Below are 16950 nucleotides of genomic sequence, written 5' to 3' on the forward strand. Positions count from 1 at the left end.
GGACCCACGGCCAGCTCCCCTCCTGCTAGCTCGTTTCCCGGCACCATCTGCCCCTGGACCAGCTGGGAGCGAGGAGGCTCTGTGTGTGTGTGGGTGCAGGAGCGGCTGGCCAGCCTCTAGGAGGTGGAAACCAGGCGTCGGCGGCCCCGGCAGGCTGGCTCAGGCTGGGACAGAGAGGCAAGCAGGCAGGGCAGCATCCTGGAGGAATTTCTGAATTACCTACTGGCTGGAGCCCAGAGGCCAGAGCGGGCCTGGGCTGGCCCAGCTGGCCGAGGCCCCTGTAGAGTCTTCTTCCTGGCTCTGAGGCCTCACCGCCTCCCGCCAGCGTCTCTGCTCGCCTGCCTCCGAACCGCGGCGTGAGAACTCCAACCCGAAGGGGGGGTCCGTGCTCCCCCTCCCCTCTCCTGGGGAGACAACCAGGGCCTAAGGGGGAGGGACGTGTCCTTCCCTGACCCCTGCCCTCACCTGCAAGCTTTTGAGGTCAGGGCTGTTCTTCATCTCTCCTTTCTTCCAGAATCCCAGATTCCATCTGGCCAAAGTCAAGAGGAGGCCTCTAGTCTCACCTCCACTGGAGCTGTTGCCGGGAGGTGATGGGTTGGCTGCTGCAGCTCCCCCCCAGTTCTGTCCCCCAGACAGGAAGGCCCTTTGTGTGTAAATGTCCTCTCCCTCCGACAGGACGGGCCACATAGTCCGTGGGGTTTTTGTTAAAAAATTGTTAAGAATTTTAAGAGAGTGATAGCAGAGCGTGAAACCAAGCCCCAGGCCCTTCTAAGTCCGGCCCTGTGTGACTGCACAGGCTGCACCCATGACACCAGCCCTGCTCCCAGAAAACCCTTGGCCCTCCTCAGCCCCACCCCATCTCTCTCCCGGACCACGTCTTTGAGAACATGGCTGGAAGGCAGGTCTGAGCAGACATCCGCCAGTTCTGCTACTTCACGTCTGACACTGTCCTCAGTGGCAATGTCTGATGCCCCACCCTGACCTTCTTCCCAGGGAAACTGAGGCATCAGGAAGGCCTGGGGACTCACCATCCTGTGTCCTGCCACCCATCCCAGACGACTGGGGAGGCACGGTGGTGGCGGCTGAGTCCGGGGCTCCCCTCAGCCGCCCATGGTGTGCCAACCCCAGGGCTCTGGGTGGGGCTCGAGAAGTTCCCCCCCTGGCCTTCTGTTCCCATCAGTGCCATCCTCCCCGAGGGGCGGGCGGGCGTGGGGACATTCAGGGCTGTTTTGCCGGCTCCAGACCAGGTGTCGGCACAGCCAAGCCCCGTTGCTTGGTCCTCTGTCTCCACCGCACAGCGGCTGGCTCAGCCATCACCTGGCAGGGTGACTGCCGTGGGGGACAGTGGGGCCTGGGTCCAGGAGTGTCCTGCTTGGGAACTGCGCTGGGCTCTGCTAGCAGCAGCCAGGCTGAGGTCAGGGAGAAGAGGCAGTCGCGGGGAAAGGCCAGGTCCAGAGGGACCACGGCTGTGCCCTGGTAGCCCCTCAGCCCACAGCCTGGGCGAGGCACTCCTGCCTGCAGTCTCATCCCCAGGCTCCCGCCAGTCTCAGGGATGAGAAAGCCCACCACCCTGCAGTTAGGGTGCACTTAGGGCTTGGCAAGGGGCCCAAGCAGTCGGTGTGCTGGTTCCCATGGATTCTCACAAAAGCCATAGGAGGTAGGTGCTATTATTATAAGTGAGAGTCGGACTAGCTGGGAAGCGGGTTCCCGGCCACAGGGCTGCCCCGTTTCCCCCCGCGCTGCCCTTCCTTTGCGGAAGTCATCGTGGTGGCAACGTCTGGGTGTCTGTCTGTTCAACGTGCGCCTCTCTGATCGGGCTTAAGCTCCACGTCACTGAGTAGCGCTGCCCGTTGAATTCACATGTGGCCCATGGCACACACAGGGCCTGGCACATAGTAAGACCCCCGTAAAGAACAAGGGAAGGAAGGAAGCAGGGGGTTGAGTCAGGACGGCAACACAGGTTGGCCTGACGTCCAGCCCACACCCCCACCACGCGGCTGCACTGCCTCCGTCTAACCCGCTCTCCCTTGACATACTTCTGCTGGGCCAGAGTAGGGCCGGAAGGGGCCCTGCATCCTCCCAGGCTGGGAAGGGGGCGGGACTGAGTTTGGATCCGTGAAAGGAGTCACCCTGTCCACGCCCCATCAGGGGTCCTGACCACTGAGGCTCTGGGGAGGCTCTCCTTCATGGGACACCCCACGGGGCTGGCTGGTTCCTGACAGATTTACTGCCTCCCCAGCCCTGTGAGGCTGGGTGGCAGGGAGTGTGTCACCAGGGAGGCCTCTTCTGGAAGAAACACCTGTGTTGATCTCCCGGTGAGCAATCCAGTCCTCAGCTTTCCCGGTGCCCTTGGAACACCATAGGGTTCTTTCTGATTCCAGAGTTTGGCTGGAGCCGCAGCCTCGGGGCCTGTACTCATGCCGTCTGGAGCATCTATGGGTATTCACCGTAGACGTGTTTGCAGTGGGCGCTGCCAGGCTGCCGGGCGGTGTGTCTGCTGGAACCGTTCTCGGGAAACCCCACGGCTGGGCCGCTGAGAGCAAGGATCTGTTCACTCTTTCTCCCATCCTTTGACTGGATCCACTCAATATCTCTGAGGTCCCCCCCCAACTCTGCCCCAGGCACGGTGCTAAGCATGGAGAGCCATGCGTGGACAGCTCAGCCCAGACTCCAGGGGCTGACAGTCCAGTTGGGGAGGGCCATGTGTCACCAGTGGACCTGCAGAGTGATGGCGAGCGCAGGGAATCTGGGGAGGGTGGCCGGTACCTCCCAGGAGGCTTTGGGTTGCAGTACCTCAGAGGGTGGAGCCCTGCTGAGAGGTTGGACATTTAGTGGCCACGCCCCCATCCCTTTCTTCTGTCACCTTTGCCCTCAGCCCACCTGTGCTCCCCTCGTCCCGCCCACCTCCACACACTGTTCTTGGGAAAGGCTTGGGGGTGAGTCTTTTTGGCTTGGCCACTTTCCTCAACTGCCTTCCAGAAACCCCCATTCTGGGGCCCCCTCTTCCTCACTAGTCTCTCCCCCTTGGTCCCCTCTGCTGGTTCTTCTTCTCACAGACCTCACTAAGGATTCTGGAGCCCCCCAGGACTCAGGCCTTTGTCCCTTCACTTCCCTCTGCACTCAGACCCTCAGGGACCTCATCTGGTCTTGTGACATTCAATATTATCTATATAACGTCCAGGACTTGCAAACACACCCCCGTCCAGACCCCTCCTCCAAGCCCAGGCTTGGACTCCAACACCGGCTCCATTCCCCTCTGCAATGTCTAATAGACATGCCTAAACTAATTCCCAGTTTTCTCTCTCTCCACCCCCGACACCCAAATCTACTCCAGCAGAGTTCCCCTCAGCCAGCTCAGTGATGAGACTTCATTCCTCCAGCTGCTGGGGGTCTGAGCCTGGGGACCACGTGATGCCTCTCTTTCTTGCACAGCCAGTGCCCCACCTGATGGGGAGCATGGTTGGTGCCACCTTTAGACACATCCAGGTCCGCCCACACCCATCACCCCACCAATTCCTCCTTCAGCTCTTGCCTCCCATCATTGCAATAGTCTCTCAGTGGATTTTCCTGATCCCGCCTTTCAATCCCTAAAGCCTATTCTTTTTTTTTTCTTTCAATTTGTGGGGTTTTGTTTGTTTGTTTGTTTGTTTTAATTACTTATTTATTTTTGGCTGCATTGGGTCTTCGCTGCTGCGCGCGGGGGGGCTACTCTTCATTGTGGGGCTCTGGCTTCTCATTGTGGTGGCTTCTCTTGTTGCAGAACACAGGCTCTAGGAGCACAGGCTTCATTAGTCATGGCATGCACGCTCAGTAGTTGCGGCGCACGGGCTTAGCCGCTCCGCGGCATGTGGGATCTTCCCAGACCAGGGATCGAACCTGTGTCCCCTGCATTGGCAGGCGGATTACCAACCACTGCGCCACCAGGGAAGTCCCACCTAAAGTCTATTCTTTTTTTTTTTTTTCAATTTTTTTTTGCAGTACCCGGGCCTCTCACTGCTGTGGCCTCTACCGCTGCGGAGCACAGGCTCCAGACGGGCAGGCCCAGCAGCCATGGCTCACGGGCCCAGCTGCTCCGTGGCATGTGGGATCCTCCCGGACCAGGGCACGAACCCATGTCCCCCACATCGGCAGGCGGACTCTCAACCACTGCGCCACCGGGAAGCCCTAAAGCCTATTCTTAACACAGCAGCCAGAACACCCTTTTCAAAGATGTCGGAGTCTGGCCCTCCTCTGCCCCAAACCCTGCAAGGGCCCATCTCACTCACACCCACATTGCCCACAGGCCTCAAGGCCCCACTTGATCAGGCCCTGCTCCAACCTCACCTCACGCCATGCTCTCCTTCCCTCTCTGTTCCAGCCTTGGGCTGCCTTACCGACCCTCAGAGGCCCCAGGCTGGCTCCTGTCCTGGGGCCTGTGCTCAGCCTGAAGAGCTCTTCCCCCAGATCCACATGGCTCTCCCTCACTGCCTTCAAGCTGTTGCTCAGATACCACCCCTCACCCGTTTAAAATCATAACTTCCCCCACCCCTAGCAATGACCCTCCTGAACCACCATACGTCGCTCTATTTTTTCGCCCATAGTACTATTATCTTCTAACACTGTATATGATTCACTTACTTATTATATTTATTACTTGTGGGCAGTCTCTTCCTGCTAGAATGTAAACGCTGTGTAAAGGATGGGTTTTATCGTTTTTATTCATTGATGTATCCCAAACATACCCACAACAGCACCAGACACATAGTAAGCCCTTAATAAATGTTTATTGAATTTAATTGAAGTCACTTACACTTTAGTGTAAATAAATGTACATGTTTTCCCTCCCCCTTACACTGTAAGTTTTTCCCCACTAATCCAAGACGGGTTTTCCCCCTGCATCACAGCACACTTGGGAAAAGTATTTGTCGGGGGCGGGGGGGCTGTGAGTTTTATGGTCTTGAAATAACCCTGAGTGGATGGAGGACCCACGGTGGAGCCAGGACTCATGGGAGGAGGAGCCGGGAGAGCTGCCTGCCGCCTCCCAAAAGGCAGGGTGTGGAGGTGGTAGCCTCTTGGGTGTGACAGAGAAAAGCGACAGCGCCTCACGCGTGTTCACGGTGTGACTACAAGTGGTCGCTCCAAGGACAGCGGTGAGGAGGGAGGTGCAGAGAACCAGACAAGGGCGGGTCCTCGGGGTTGAGTCCTCCAGCCCGTTTTCATGGCCAGATGGGCCCAGGAAGCAAACCGGACTCTGCATCAGCAAGGTGTCTGTTCTCTGCGGGACGACCTGCAGAAGCTACTCAGAGGGGCCCCCTTGCAAGGCCACGGGGTGGATTTGATGTTTATGCCATTGTCAGCTTTTTTAAATGTGTCATTTATTGTGATTTTTTTCTTCATTCTAAATATACATCCACTTTCTATACCTAACATTATATTTGTAAATTTGTGTATATATATATATATATATATATATATGTATATATATATATATACATATATATATATATATATATATATATATATATATATATATATTTTAAAGAGGGTCCCCAGATTGTATAAGCTCAGGCTCCAAGAACCTGCATCTTCCCCTGAGGGGGCAGATTGAGGGTTCTGGCCCGGGCTCCCCTGGTGTCGCTGAAGCCAGCTGCATTGCTGCCTTTTTCAGGTACCTAATAATTCGATTTCCCTGAGCCAGTTTGAAGTCCTGTTTTCTTAGAGCTGAAGCCGCTGTGTGGAGTCAGAGGACTTGTAGTATTGGAGCGCCCTCTGCTGTAAAAATCGAGGTACAGCCGGGAGAGCGGTACACGCCAGGAGTGGCTGTATTGAAACCCCACTGTTAGGATTCTGGCAAGAAAGCAGGCGGGTCTGGGGGTTAGTACGCAGGCAAGCCCCTCCTGTTGGGCATGGACACGTTCACGTATACACGCCGCGTCCTGTAATTCAAATGTGAGCATGCTTTTGTGTACACGTGTTCCATTTCCACTGCACCTGGGGTAACACCACCTGGGGTCGGCTGCAGTGCCATCCTGACGCTAACCTCCCGGAGGCAGCATCTGACTCCACGGGTTAAGGGCTCGGTCCCCCACAGACTGCTCCCACTTTGCTGCCAGCTACAAGTGGGGTTCCCCCAGGACACCTGCACTCCTGACTAGCCAGCTACAAAGTAGGGGGTTCCCATCACACTCCTCAGGTTTGGTAATTCACTGCAATGACTCACAGAACTCACTGGAAGTGCTATATGGATGCCGGCAGTTTTATTATAAAGGTTATGACTCAGGAGCAGCCACATGAAGAGACATGCAGGGCGAGATCTGGGAGGGAGGCAGAACTTCTGTGCCCTCTGCCTGTGGAGTGGAGGCAAGTCACCTCCCAGGAAGCTCGCCTGGGCCCTGGTGTCCAGCGTTTTCCTTGGGGTTTCATTACTTTTCATTACGCAGGCATGACTGATTGCACACTGGCTAGGGAGTGAGCTCCGTCTCCAGCTCCCTGTCCTTCTATTGGCTGAAAGTCCCAACATCTGCTTACATGGTTGGTGTTTCCAGGAAGCTGTCTAGGTAGGGGTCCACCCTGGGTCACCTCGTTAGCATCACGAAGACACTCCTGTCACTCAGGAAATCCCGAGGGTTTTGAGGCACATGCCAGGAACTGGGAAAAAGACCTGTTATGCTCTTGATTATACGGTAGCACGTGGACGCAGGCACAAGGGCTAGTCTCATTCATCCTGGGTACACAGAAACAAGTCAGCCCCACCCCAGCTCATCCATAGACCCCCTAAGAGGTGGCAAAACAACACAGCAGCCCCCCCAGGGGTCACACCACTGTCCCTTCTTAAAAGGCCCTGCTGAGCCCCAGAGAAGTCCCCTCCATCCCACACCACCCTCGGTTTCCCTTCCCCTCCAGGATGTCTGCTTCCTGGAGGAGAGCTGTTCCTTTCCTCTAGTTCAAGGCCACTGGTTGGCAGCCAGTGTTTAGGACACAGGCTTGCCTTGCCAATCATTGTTTTCTTTTGTTTAGAACCAAACCAAGCGAAACCAATCCCAAGCCCCTGCTTGGCAAGGCAGCCTGGGCCCCTGAGGACACCGCAGCTGCCCCTGCAGGCACATACCAGAGGCTGCAGCGTGCAATGATGACCTGCAGGCCTGGCAACCAGAACCACGCCCACCAGCATCACCGCTGCCACTGCTCAGGGACTCCATCCAGCTGCAAAGCCACAGCTGCTGGAGGAAGTTCTCTGTGGTCCTTGCTTCTTTGGAGGCTGGCTCCTGAACCGAGCCCAGAGACTGCGTGTCTGGTGTAGGCATGAGCCTACGTCCCAGCTGCAAGTCCCAGCTGCCCCTCTCAGGACCTGTAAGCTGGGGCACTCCCAGCCCAGGAAGGGGATTCAGACCTCAGGAGCCAAGAAAAAGGCCAGATGTCCACTGCACCCCCGGCATTGCCCACACAGTGCTGCTGGACCCTGGCCCTACCACCTCCCTCCGATTTTTAAGATTCTGGGCAAATTCTTTCGATTTCATGCAAGTTTTAAGCCAAAGCCCAAGGTTGGAATGACTCCCACGGTGTTTCAAAGACCCAGTAGTTGGGTGTTTCAAAGATGGCTGCTCAGTTTGGCCCCTAACGCCCTCCTGGACCTCAATCTCCCTGTACTTCTCCCTCATAGGAGAGGAACTCCACTGGCATGAGGTCATGCTTACATTAAGCACTTACTGTGTGCCAGGCCTGGGGCTCAGTGTTTCACATGCAACTCTGCGGGGGCAGGGGTACCATTATCATCCATATATACAGATAAGGAAATTGAGATTCAGGGAGGTTGAGTGACTAGCTCAAGGTCACAGAGCTGATCACTGGTGAAGCCAGACAGAATTCAAACCGAGAACTGTCGAATGACAGAATTTGCATGCTTAACCACTTTATGGTTCTGGCACACAGAGATATTCCACACTCTTCCTTCTCATCTCCCATCTTACTGCCCCTGGCTCAATTTCTGAGCAACATAGGGGGCAGGGAGGGCACACCAACCTGACCTTGAGAATTCAGTCACAGAGCATCATCGAGTCTGCCTTCGCTTCCCTCCCTACTGGCCAGTCCAGCCTGGCCTGGAGCTCATGCTTGCATATCAATTGAGTCATTTTTCTGTTTCTTACAGAAACGATGTAAACAGAGAAAGTGAATTTAAACTTCTCCCTGTAGATACAAAGCTGCACAGAAGCCACAGAGGGGCAGGGGAGCACAGTGGTTAAGACCTCAGGGAACCAGGGTCATATTGCCTGGGTCTGCATCTCAGCCCTGCTGCTTACTAGCAGAAGACTTTGGGCGAGATGCTTAACTTCTCCATGCCTGCGTTTCCCCAGCTGTAAAATGGGGATGATTACATACCTCACTGCATAGGGTCCCTGTGAGGATGCATAGAGTTAGTGCACATATATCAGGAGAAAACCATAATTCGAAAAGATATATGCACCCCAATGTTCATTGCAACACTATTTACAATAGCCAAGACATGGAAGCAACCTAAATATCCATCGACAGAGGAGTGGATAAAGAAGATGTGGTATATATATACACAATGGAATATTACTCAGCCATAAAAAAGAATAAAATATTGCCATTTGCAGCAACTTGGATGGATCTAGAGATTGTCATACTAAGTGAAGTAAGTCAGACAAAGAAAAACAAATAACGTATGATATCACTTGTGTGTGGAATCTTAAAAAAATGGTACAAATGAACTTATTTACAAAACAGAAATAGACTCACAGATGTAGAAAACCAGGGGAGAAAGGGAGGGGAGAGGGATAAATTGGGAGATTAGGATTGACATATACACACTACTATATATAAAATAGGTAACTCATAAGGACCTACTGTATAGCACAGGGAACTCTACTCAGTACTCTGTAATGACCTGTATGGGAAAAGAATCTAAAAAAGAGTGGATATATGTATATGTGTATATGTATATGTATATGTGTAACAGATTCACTTTGCTGTACACCTGAAACTAACACAACACTGTAAATCAACTAAACTCCAATAAAAATTAAAACAAAACAAAGAGTTAGTGCACAAAGCCAAACTGAGCTGGGCATGGAAGGAGGGCATGCCCAGGGTACCATTCCCCTGCACTGCAGCTGACCCCCTTTGATGCTGGGCTCATGGGCCAGCACCTCTGGGCCATCTTTGGCCTGACAGCCTCTCCTCCTCCTTCAAGGCCCCTCTCCCTCCGCCTTGGTCTTCAGCTCCTGCTGGGGTCCTCCTGCCTGCAGCCTCCTGACACGGCAAGCTGATAAAGCACGACTCAGCCCATTGTCAGGGGGCGTGTTCCTTGTGCAGTCCCCTCACCCGATGGAGCAGGCCTCCTCTGTAGTCTGGCCCAGCCCCAGGGTGGGCTGGCTGAGGGAGGGGACTGAATGTTTATGGAGATTGTGCTAAGTACCGGAGTGCGGTGTAGCTGTGAGTAACTTTGATTCATAATGAGGACACCAAGCCTTGGACAGGTCTGCCCAGGTGTCAGGCTGCTAGACCCTTTGGGGCTCTGATTTCATGTCAGGTCCCGTGGGGGCAGAAGTTTGGGAGATCAGGGAAAGGGCATAGGAAGGACTGCAAAGCCGTCTGATGGGAGCATAACCTTCAGGTGGATTTTGGAGCTGACGTGACACCTAGTGGCCAAAAGTAGAAACTACTCCACAGTTGGGCAGGTTCCAGGGCAACCCGCAGACAGGCAGGGTTTTGGCTGGGCCTACGTGATGTGGGGTGGCAAGTGTCAAGGGGTGGCCTGGAGGGTCGGGGATGGTGGCTTCCCCATATCTCCATCATTCCCTCAAAGCTACCCAAACAAAAAATAACATTTGATGAGAAAATGTGCTGCTTTTTCTATTTTCTATTAAAGATGAATAAAAGCATCTTGAGAAAACTTGCTGTTTTTATTGATCCCTAATCTACAGTCCATAACAAATTTTGATACTTCATAGCATAATATTCTTCAGGGTTCCACCCAGACACCAGTAATTACTGAATGCTCAGTTATGAGCATGGACTTGATGGAGAATTTTATAGATTATAATAAACTTAAAAGACAGGCTCCCTGACTTCAAGGGGATTTGATTTATTTGGGGAGTCAGAGCAAAGACATCTACATACGCTGATGAGTAGGGTGGACGTGAGTTTCAGCTCACAAACTCTTTATTGCATTTCTTTATTTTCTTTTCATCATCTTAATTTTGACAGAGTCCCTACAACCGTCCAATGAAAATTCAACTTCAAGTTAAGACTTTGAATAAGGGAAGGGAGGGGAAATATGCTGTGGGGAGGGGACACAGATTATTTCAAATAATAATTCTGCCAGGAGTGAGAAGTCTTAGCATCACCTCCACCCTCGATGAAGAAACAAAATGAAACCTGAGGGCTGGTGCCTTGATTCCCAGATGCCACTCCAGCACTTCACTGGTGTTCCAAAGTGTGGGTTCCTGGGCACCCCCAAACTCTCCCAGGTTTCCACCACTTGCCCCAAACAATTGCCAAGTGAATGAGGTTTTTCATTTCACAGGTATTTTTTTTATTGCGCACTTACTATGAGCAGGCACTGTGCAGGTGCAAAGGAGGCGCACAAGACCGTTCCTGCCCTTGTCCATCCCAAGGATGACTGGCGAGGTTAATCAAAATCCTGATGGTACCCATTCCCCCCACCTGCTCATCATATGCTGTTCTTGGCTAAGCCTTCTCATATTTTGCTAAGCTCCTCATGCCTCCCCAGTTTTCCAAGGAATTTTACAAAGAAATGCAGAATGGCAGATCCCTAGAACAGATGGGGATCCCTTTTTTCAGCTGTCCCACTTTTCGGGTGGAACCATGAGGCTCCAAGTTCAGGTGGCCAGCTCATGCCGGGCCACGGCTAGATGCCAGTTCTCTCTGTCTCTTGCCCTGGGCTCTCTCCACGTGACCCCCTGGCATTTGCTTCTAAAGGCCCCTGTCCTCATTTCCTGAGCATCTGTTCCCTCTGCCACTGCCTCCTGAATCTCAGCAATCTCCGCTTGACACCGTTTACGAGCACTGTGATGACTGCTTTTGTGCACTGACCTTCTCCCCACTACTCTCTTCCACCACCTAGCAACCCCACGCTCTCCCAATTTGTTCTTTTGGCACTTAACGAGGCCACCAAGGACATGCCCCCTAAAACAGGAGGGTGCTCCCTGGGGGGAAGGGCATGCCACCAGCAGCCCGGAGACCCAAGCTAGACTTTATTGCCTCACTCACAGCCTTGGTGTCTTTCTGCCGAGGTTTCAGCCAGCTCTCCGCCTCGTCCCAGCCACCAGCCAACGTGCCAGGAGTTCTCTGTCACTGAGACTTCTTTCCAGACCAGACGCGTTGCTATGGCTTCGTCATTTTCAAGAAACTGGTTTGAAAGGTAAGGGGATAATGCTGAGCACCAACGTAGCCTCGTGGCTGATCGACGAGAGTGTTTGGACAGGCTCAAGCCCAAGCGAGACCATGTGTAAACCCATCTCTCATCTCGGCAGAGTGTTGAACGTGGAGAGGTTAGGCGTGGGCACAGGGATGGGGATGGGTTTACGCTGTCGGCAGGGCTTCGGTAGCAGATTTAAGTTTAGAATGTGCACACGCTCATCCTGGGTCTGAGCCACCCAGCCCACGTTAGAGAAACACATGTGTGCAAACACAACATGCAAAAGAATGTTGGCGACTGATGATTATGTGTAGTAGCAAAACACTGGCAATCACTTAAATGTCCATAAAAGGAAAGTCTCTTTCTGCACTATGAAATACCACGTAGTAGTTAAAAAGGCTGAGATAGATCTAAACATGCCAACATGGACAGTTCACCAAGACACATTGTAAGGCAAAGCAAATTCAGAGGAATGTGACAGTATGATTCTATTTATGATAAATAAGAAGCTGTGGGGCTTCCCTGGTGGCGCAGTGGTTGAGAGTCCGCCTGCCGATGCAGGGGACTAGGGTTCGTGCCCCGATCCCGGAGGATCCCACATGCCGTGGAGCGGCTGGGCCCGCGAGCCATGGCCGCGGAGCCTGTGTGTCCGGAGCCTGTGCTCCGCAACGGGAGAGGCCACAGCAGTGAGAGGCCCGCGTACAGCAAAAAAAAAAAAAAAAAAAAAAAAAAGAAGCTGTGTGTGTGTGCGCACGTGCGTGTGTGTGAGGGTAAAATGATATAATAGTAAAACACATGTGTACTCTGAGCCTACCACCTGCCAGGTAGTGTTCTAAGTGCCTCATAGGCATTAACTCATTTAATCCTTAAAAGCTCCCAGCACCACAGGTACTATTATTAGCCCCATATACAGATGGGTAAACTGAGGCACAGGGAGGTTGGGTAAATTGCCCAAGGTTCCACAGGAGTGGAGCTGGGATTGGAACTCAGGTGGCCTGGTCCCAGAGTCCCTGTTTTTAACACTTAGAGAACACGCACTCACACACACACATACACACACACACACTTGATTGCAAGTACGTGGGAAAAGCTATGGAAACGTGCACCTGGGATTGTTCACGAGCGCCCTCTGGGAGGCGGCAGGGGCTGTGGGGGCAGGTAAAGGAGGCCCTTCACCTTCTCCCTAGTATAGTTCTGTGGATTTAGAATTTTTACAGGTAGACATTATTTGTACAAAAAAATGACAATGAAAAAATCATGCAACAGTAAAAATGACCACCCTGCTCTTCAACTGGAGCCAACAGAGCTGCAGTGTGTGACCTGAGGGGAACCTGAGGTGCCCACAAGAGCTCCCCACTTGGGTCCTGAGACCCCAGTTCTGCCTCTCCATGGCCACGTGCCCTCATCTGCAAAGCCGGAGGGTTGCTGGACCTGGACCCGGTCTCCTGACCTCTGCCTTGTGCTCTTCCCCACCAGCATCCCAAGGAACAGGAGGCCGTACTTCAGGGAGGGCAGGAGGGGAGGTCCAGGACACAGGCACAGAGTAGGGGGGCCCGGGGTGCAGTGCAAGCCTGAGCCACCCTGTGGGTGTCGGGGGTGCTTGCCGGATGATGATGTTGTTCCTGGATGACAGCACCATGTGCCAGCCCCTTATGTGCGTTGTCTCCACTTGATTCTTTTGAAACTCTCTTGGGTGCTGTGGTTATCACCCCATTCTAAAGACTTGGAGACTGAGAGCTCTGTGCACGGCCCCACTCTTACTAGCTAGAGCAGGGTTGCAGCTGGGTCAGTCTGTGTGGTGGCTTCTCCACACATGAGAGATGCTGATGGGGGCAAGGACGGAGGTAGTGGGAGAAGGCTGTGGGGCAGGACCAGATGGGGGCCTCCTCTGAGAGACTCCTTAGGGATTCCATGAGACAACAAGCCGCAGGGCCTTATGGACCAACCTGCAGACCAGCGGGGTCCTGGGACCACGCAGACCGGGGTGCTAAGGTCACAGCTGCCCTTTCCGGCCACAAGCACTGGCTCTGTGCTTTCCTTCTCTAAAGCTCCGCTCCTTATTCACAGCATGGGCGTGATGCTAGTGCCCGTTGGGCGCTGTGAGAATTCAGGCACCCGTCTGGTGACCGGCGGAGCACTTGGCACGTGGTAAGGGCTCATGGATGTTGGTTGCTGTTATGACCATTATCATGGTCCTTTCCGATCTCTTCAAGGAGTTCAGCCTAAGTCATAACCTGCCTGGTTGCCTAAACTCCAGCAGCGTTGAAGGACCTGCAGTTCCTCAGTGCACCATGCTGGCCCACACTTTGGGCTTGGTACTCGCCGTCCTCTGTCCTCTTGTCTGTCTGTGTGACACCCCTTTCCCTCCAGTGATACTTCCTCTTTGGGCCACTGTGATACCTGTGCACACCCCCAACTGCCCCTCTCACCTCACCAGGGCCTAACCATTTGCTGCTTGTGTCACCTCCTATCTGCTCCAGGGTGGCCCCAGGAGCCAGGATGCCTTAGAGGGAACCGGGGGCCTGCCCAGGGCAGAAGGGTAGCCCAGATAGGGCCGGACGGCGGGGCTGGGCTGACCTGAAGTCCACCATATCTGTCTTCTCACCCAGCTTCTTTATCAGCTCCCTGACTTGGTACCGGTTTATGGGGACCTTGTTCTGCTGAGGAAGCAGATAGAACAAGCAAGGTCAGTGGAGCTCTCTGCTGCCCCCAGACCTCTCCCATCTCACACACACACACACACACACACCACAATGCCTCACTGCCCTTGGGACCACGGCTGGCAACAGTTTCCTCAGTTCAGAAGAAACTGAACCCACACCATGCAGGGCAGGAATAAGCATCCCCGCCCATGTCCATGGGTCACTGCCCAGACTCCAGAGCCTCTCTTTTCTCTGGGGAGCAATAGGGGTGAAGGAGATGGGGATCCAGCTGGAGTAGGTGGCGAGTCTGGCCGGCCCTCTTCACCACGGGCCTGGCACCCAGGGTCTTATCCCCCAACCTGGGTTCCCATGAAGTCCTATTCTTGCAGGGCCTGTCCTTCCTAGGGCTGCTCTGGTGACAGACCTCTTCATGCTTGCATTTCAGGGGGCCCTCAGCACCTCCATCATATCCCACATGTGAAGGTGTGGGATTTCAGGCAAGATGATAGGGCCAAAGGCGAAATACTGTGGTTTCGGGATGTGGTCTCTTCTCTCGCTCCCTTTTAAAATCTGCCCAGTAGCCACATGCAATGGGAGAAAGACCCAGAAGATGAAGAATGTGTGTCTTCAGGCAACATCTTGGGTCACCAGTGGCACCCAGACGTGCAGTACAGAGACTGACTTCAGCAGGCAGTGGAAGGAGGCCTTAGGTGTCCCTCTGGGTCTAGATAAAGCAGTGGATAAGTTGGCTTCTCACAGCCAATCCCAAGGAGCTCTTTGAGGTGCTCATGCTGTGACCTGTCTGTCTCTCTCTCACACACACACCCTCGCGCGTGCACACATAGTGCCCGCGTCCACTAGGAATCCACACACCTGTATCATAGCTTTCCGGAACTCGCCCACAGGCATCGTCGTCTCTCCACTGGGGTTCAAGCTCCTGAAGAAGTCCAGGACCGAGATTTTGTGTTGGTCTGCATAGCTCTGAGAGAAGCAGGAGACACCAGGAGCCTTGTAATATCTATACCAACTCCCCCCAACCGCCGCGCCCCCTGCTTCCCACCCCTGCCCGCCCAGACCGAGGTCTGAGGTCAGGCAGAGCCACACGCCACGATGCTTCTGTGTCTGCCCCACCTACACGGAGCAGGCTCTCCTGCCATTCCACGTTCCACAGGTGGAAGGACTGGAGTCAACACTGCTGAGCTCCCACAGTTTGGAGGGAATGGGGCGGTGATCATGTTTACACGTATTATTTAGTTTTGAAGTTGTCCTGCTAAGGCTAGCAAAGATGGTGCTCTATGTACGTGGGTGGGCTGTTGTTAACTCAGAGACCAAAAGACTGAACCACAGCCAGGTAGTGGGACAGGCTCCTGGTGTTCACAGAATTCTCATTGTTTTATACAAATACTTATATGGAGACGTACTGTGTTAGAGTATTTAAAAATAATATTTCACTGTTTCAATTCAAAGATATTACCTACTCACATTTTAAGGAAAGTATAGATTAATAGAAAGAAGAAAATTAAAAATAAGCCATAAATCCAGTCCCACCATCCAGAGGTAACACCTTGATGTATATTTTTTCATCTACCTGTCTATCTATCTATCTATCTATCTATCCATCTATCTACCTATCTACTAAACATATTGTTTTATAAAATGCACTGTATTAATATATTGTGAACTTTCCAATACCATTAAAATATTCTTTTGGGTCCTTTTTTAGTATCTTTTTGTTTCTTTTCCCCTCCGACTCTCAAAAGGCCATAGGCAAGGCCCAGCTTTCTCAATAGATATTTCTGCAGACACCCTGCTCACAGAGGAATTCCTTGGGGATCAGTCCCTGGTCCCTGCTCTCCTCTCCCCACACTTCCCTCTCTAGTGTGCGCTGCCTACACCAGCCCACCACCCCGGGGTGAATCCCACCTACGCTTCCAGTTCTGCGTCCCCAGCAGTTGCTCGCAAGTCCATGCTGAACCCCATTGACACCTCAATCCTACACGTCTAAAGCAAACCTCAGTTAGCTGAATTCTGCAATCTGTTACTGAGCGCTGCGGCAGATACCATGGGCGGGCTCTCAACACCCACTCCGCTTCCTTCACAGCCCGCCTCTCTATAACACAGAGGCTGGAAAACTAAAAACCAGCATTCCCCAAGGCCCCTTGAAGCTACGGGTCAGAATGGGATGGGTTTCGCCAAGCCCTTGGGTGATGCGTATGTGTGACCCATGTGATCTGGAGAGAGCAGGCTGCCGGCAGCCATGGGGGTGGCTTCCCAATTCAGTGGGCGATTCCTGATTGGGCGGCCTCCTGACCTAGGCAGAAGCAGCAGCCATCCTGGCTAGCCAGTTGGGGTGTCTGGCGAGCCATTTCTGGAATCTAAACGTAGAGTCTTTCTTCAGCCCTCCTAATGTCTCTGGGGTCTATCGCTGGTAATAGATCCCTCTCTGCTTAACCTAGCGGAGTGGATTCTGTGGTCAGCAGCTAAGAGCCTTGATGGGCATAAGGACCTGTACGTTGGTAGGTGTTTTTGATAAGACCCAACGTAGCTCCTGCCCTGGAGGAGTTCAGAGTCTTGCGGTGAAAGGGTGAAGGAGAGGGCTGCAGGAGCATGTGGCAAGGGTATATACTCTGGACCAGGAAACCTGAGAAGGGTTGCCCAAGGACGTGACACTCCGGTGCAGACCTAGAGAATGAGGAGGAGTGAGTGAGACACAGAGGAAGGGTGTTTAGGCAGAGGGACTCAGAGTTAACGTCAAGAGAGAACTGATGCAAAAAGGAATGGGGAGGGACTTCCCCGGTGGCGCAGTGGTTAAGAATCCGCCTGCCGATGCAGGAGACACGGGTTCGAGCCCTGGTCCGGGAAGATCCCACATGCCGCAGAGCAACTAAGCCTGTGCACCACAACTACTGAGCCTGCACTCTAGAGCCC

General features: G+C 53.2%; 1 protein-coding gene across 1 annotated transcript in view; it reads right to left on the minus strand.

Moving 5' to 3' along the window:
• Positions 1-1218: 1218 nt before the first annotated feature.
• The window catches only part of LRRC74A (leucine rich repeat containing 74A), a 43126-nt gene continuing 27394 nt past the window's right edge, over positions 1219-16950 (minus strand). Inside the window, exons 12-14 of the mRNA XM_060096036.1 lie at positions 14896-15003; positions 13958-14040; positions 1219-1570 (exon numbers count right to left, since the gene is read on the minus strand). Of these exons, the coding sequence (XP_059952019.1) occupies positions 1219-1570; positions 13958-14040; positions 14896-15003 (543 nt within the window). The remainder of the gene's footprint in view (positions 1571-13957; positions 14041-14895; positions 15004-16950) is intronic.

This window comes from Mesoplodon densirostris, chromosome 4 (assembly GCF_025265405.1).
Source record: "Mesoplodon densirostris isolate mMesDen1 chromosome 4, mMesDen1 primary haplotype, whole genome shotgun sequence".
NCBI lineage: Eukaryota > Metazoa > Chordata > Mammalia > Artiodactyla > Ziphiidae > Mesoplodon > Mesoplodon densirostris.